Here is a 5,000-nt window from a genome sequence, read left to right on the forward strand (position 1 = left end):
AGATTAATAAATGTTGTATACAAACATATTCATATGTATGTCTATATCTGTATCATCCTGTGTATCCGCGTGCGTGTTGACCGAAGTATAGTCTCATGAGAGAGTATTTGCTTACCTCCGAAAACCAGAGACACTCACCTCTAATTTCTTTATCTGATCATCTCTTTCTTTCAGTCGGGATCTCAAAGTCTTGATTTTACTCTCTTTCTTCTCTAGCTGACCCTGAAAAAATAAGAAAGTAATTTTAGCGTTTTATAATCCCTTTGGCCAGTTATCCATTATTTCAAAGGATAGTTCATGATATCCCATGCAGAGATACTTAGAACTTGGGTTATTCATATTTTTACCCACTAAATTTCACTAAATTCGCTATTAATCTATATACATATATAGATATATATAACCATGACAATATACACATATACCATATACACTCTCACACACTATATACACAATACGCATACACTGCATACACTCTACACATACACTATATACACAATACGCATACACTGCATACACTCTACACATACACTATATACACAATACGCATACACTGCATACACTCTGCACATACACTATATACACAATACGCATACACTACATGCACTCTACACATACACTATATACACAATACGCATACACTACATACACTCTACACATACACTATATACACAATATGCATACACTGCATACACTCTACACATACACTATATACACAATATGCATACACTGCATACACTCTACACATACACTATATACACAATACGCATACACTGCATACACTCTGCACATACACTATATACACAATACGCATACACTGCATACACTCTACACATACACTATATACACAATACGCATACACTGCATACACTCTACACATACACTATATACACAATACGCATACACTGCATACACTCTGCACATACATTATATACACAATACGCATACACTGCATACACTCTCACACACTTTATACACAATACGCATACACTACATACACTCTACACATACACTATATACACAATACACATACACTGCATACACTCTGCACATACACTATATACACAATACGCATACACTACATACACTCTGCACATACACTATATACACAATACGCATACACTGTATACACTCTGCACATACACTATATACACAATACGCATACACTACATACACTCTACACATACACTATATACACAATATGCATACACTGCATACACTCTCACACACTATATACACAATACGCATACACTGCATACACCCTCACACACTATATACACAATACGCATACACTGCATACACTCTACACATACACTATATACACAATACGCATACACTGCATACACTCTACACATACACTATATACACAATACGCATACACTGCATACACTCTGTACATACACTATATAGACAATACGCATACACTACATGCACTCTACACATACACTATATACACAATACGCATACACTGCATACACTCTACACATACACTATATACACAATACGCATACACTGCATACACTCTGTACATACACTATATACACAATACGCATACACTACATGCACTCCACACATACACTATATACACAATACGCATACACTGCATACACTCTACACATACACTATATACACAATACGCATACACTACATGCACTCTACACATACACTATATACACAATATGCATACACTACATACACTCTACACATACACTATATACACAATACGCATACACTGCATACACTCTACACATACACTATATACACAATACGCATACACTACATACACTCTACACATACACTATATACACAATACGCATACACTGCATACACTCTGCACATACACTATATACACAATACGCATACACTGCATACACTCTACACATACACTATATACACAATACGCATACACTACATACACTCTACACACACACTATATACACAATACGCATACACTACATACACTCTACACATACACTATATACACAATACGCATACACTAAAAGCACTCTACACATACACTATATACACAATACGCATACACTACATACACTCTACACATACACTATATACACAATACGCATACACTACATACACTCTACACATACACTATATACACAATACGCATACACTACATGCACTCTACACATACACTATATACACAATACGCATACACTGCATACACTCTACACATACACTATATACACAATACGCATACACTACATGCACTCTACACATACACTATATACACAATATGCATACACTGCATACACTCTACACATACACTATATACACAATACGCATACACTGCATACACTCTACACATACACTATATACACAATACGCATACACTACATGCACTCTACACATACACTATATACACAATACGCATACACTGCATACACTCTACACATACACTATATACACAATACGCATACACTGCATACACTCTACACATACACTATATACACAATACGCATACACTGCATACACTCTACACATACACTATATACACAATACGCATACACTGCATACACTCTACACATACACTATATACACAATACGCATACACTGCATACACTCTACACATACACTATATACACAATACGCATACACTGCATACACTCTGCACATACACTATATACACAATACGCATACACTGCATACACTCTGCACATACACTATATACACAATACGCATACACTACATGCACTCTACACATACACTATATACACAATATGCATACACTGCATACACTCTGCACATACACTATATACACAATACGCATACACTACATGCGCTCTACACACACACTATATACACAATACGCATACACTGCATACACTCTACACATACACTATATACACAATACACATACACTATATACACTCTACACATACACTATATACACAATACGCATACACTGCATACACTCTACACATACACTATATACACAATACGCATACACTACATGCACTCTACACATACACTATATACACAATACGCATACACTGCATACACTCTACACATACACTATATACACAATACGCATACACTGAATACACTCTACACATACACTATATACACAATACGCATACAATACATGCACTCTACACATACACTATATACACAATACGCATACACTACATACACTCTACACATACACTATATACACAATACGCATACACTACATACACTCTGCACATACACTATATACACAATATGCATACACTACATGCACTCTACACATACACTATATACACAATATGCATACACTGCATACACTCTACACATACACTATATACACAATACTCATACACTGCATACACTCTACACATACACTATATACACAATACTCATACACTGCATACACTCTACACATACACTATATACACAATACGCATACACTGCATACACTCTACACATACACTATATACACAATACGCATACACTGCATACACTCTGCACATACACTATATACACAATACGCATACACTGCATACACTCTACACATACACTATATACACAATACGCATACACTACATGCACTCTACACATACACTATATACACAATACGCATACACTACATACACTCTACACATACACTATATACACAATACGCATACACTACATACACTCTGCACATACACTATATACACAATACGCATACACTGCATACACTCTACACATACACTATATACACAATACGCATACACTGCATACACTCTACACATACACTATATACACAATACGCATACACTACATGCACTCTACACATACACTATATACACAATACGCATACACTGCATACACTCTACACATACACTATATACACAATACGCATACACTACATGCACTCTACACATACACTATATACACAATACGCATACACTGCATACACTCTACACATACACTATATACACAATACGCATACACTGCATACACTCTGCACATACACTATATACACAATATACTCATACACTGCATACACTCTACACATACACTATATACACAATATGCATACACTACATACACTCTGCACATACACTATATACACAACACGCATACACTACATGCACTCTACACATACACTATATACACAATACGCATACACTGCATACACTTTGCACATACACTATATACACAATACACATACACTGCATACACTCTACACATACGCTATATACACAATACGCATACACTGCATACACTCTGCACATACACTATATACACAATACGCATACACTGCATACACTCTGCACATACACCTACAATTACCTCCAGTTGACTGATTTGGTTTTCCTTTCCTTTCAGCTCCGAATTGCATTGTTCATTTGCCGTCTCTTTCTCCTGCATCTGACGCTGTGGAGAATTCATTTTAAAGGGAACTACAGTGCGAGTGGAGCGTAAATGTAGAAAAGGTATGAATGAAAATGAATATCTTCCCAATGTAAGATATGCATTTTACCGGTTTCTAGTCAGAAAGGCGATAATTACAGTGTCTTTTCCTAGGAAAGGATAGAGCGTGCAACTGCTCCTGTAGGATTCCGGATCGCTAAATTGTTTTAGATATTCTTATCAGCTTATGAGCTTATACCCACAAATTATGTTTGCTTGGATTTTGTGAAGAAAAAAATATATAAAGTTTAAACCGAAACAACTTGAAAAGACAATAATGTCTAAAAAATAAATAAATAAATAAATAAATAAGAAAAAAAAATAATAATAATTAATCAAAACATGGTTTATTCTTTTATACGACCTTGTTGAATGGTACGGTACATTAATAAAAGTGCTAAAACAATGGTAAGAAGAGAAAATAGTGATGAAATATGTCTTAAATCTGATTATAAGAATGATAGGCTAAGAAAAAGAATTTATGAACTAAGAAAATGTTGATAAAATATCATTACACCGCATAAAGATGCTGTCACGCTAGCACTTTTTCCGTCATTCTTTTTCTTTCTCTCTCTCTCTCTCTCTCTCTCTCTCTCTCTCTCTCT

The 5,000-nt window shown here is 35.3% G+C and overlaps 1 protein-coding gene across 12 annotated transcripts in view; it reads right to left on the reverse strand.

The window, feature by feature from the left end:
• Positions 1-138: 138 nt before the first annotated feature.
• Positions 139-5,000, reverse strand: part of LOC113802111 (ankyrin-1) — a gene marked incomplete at its 3' end in the record, with an annotated part of 43,991 nt that continues 39,129 nt past the window's right edge. For 8 of the 12 annotated variants that reach the window (XM_070115074.1, XM_070115076.1, XM_070115069.1 and 5 more), the window contains 2 exon segments: positions 139-222; positions 4,276-4,359. In XM_070115074.1, the coding sequence (XP_069971175.1) occupies positions 139-222; positions 4,276-4,359 (168 nt within the window). 12 annotated transcript variants of the gene reach the window in all.

Source organism: Penaeus vannamei, chromosome 37, assembly GCF_042767895.1.
Source record: "Penaeus vannamei isolate JL-2024 chromosome 37, ASM4276789v1, whole genome shotgun sequence".
NCBI classification, from domain to species: domain Eukaryota; kingdom Metazoa; phylum Arthropoda; class Malacostraca; order Decapoda; family Penaeidae; genus Penaeus; species Penaeus vannamei.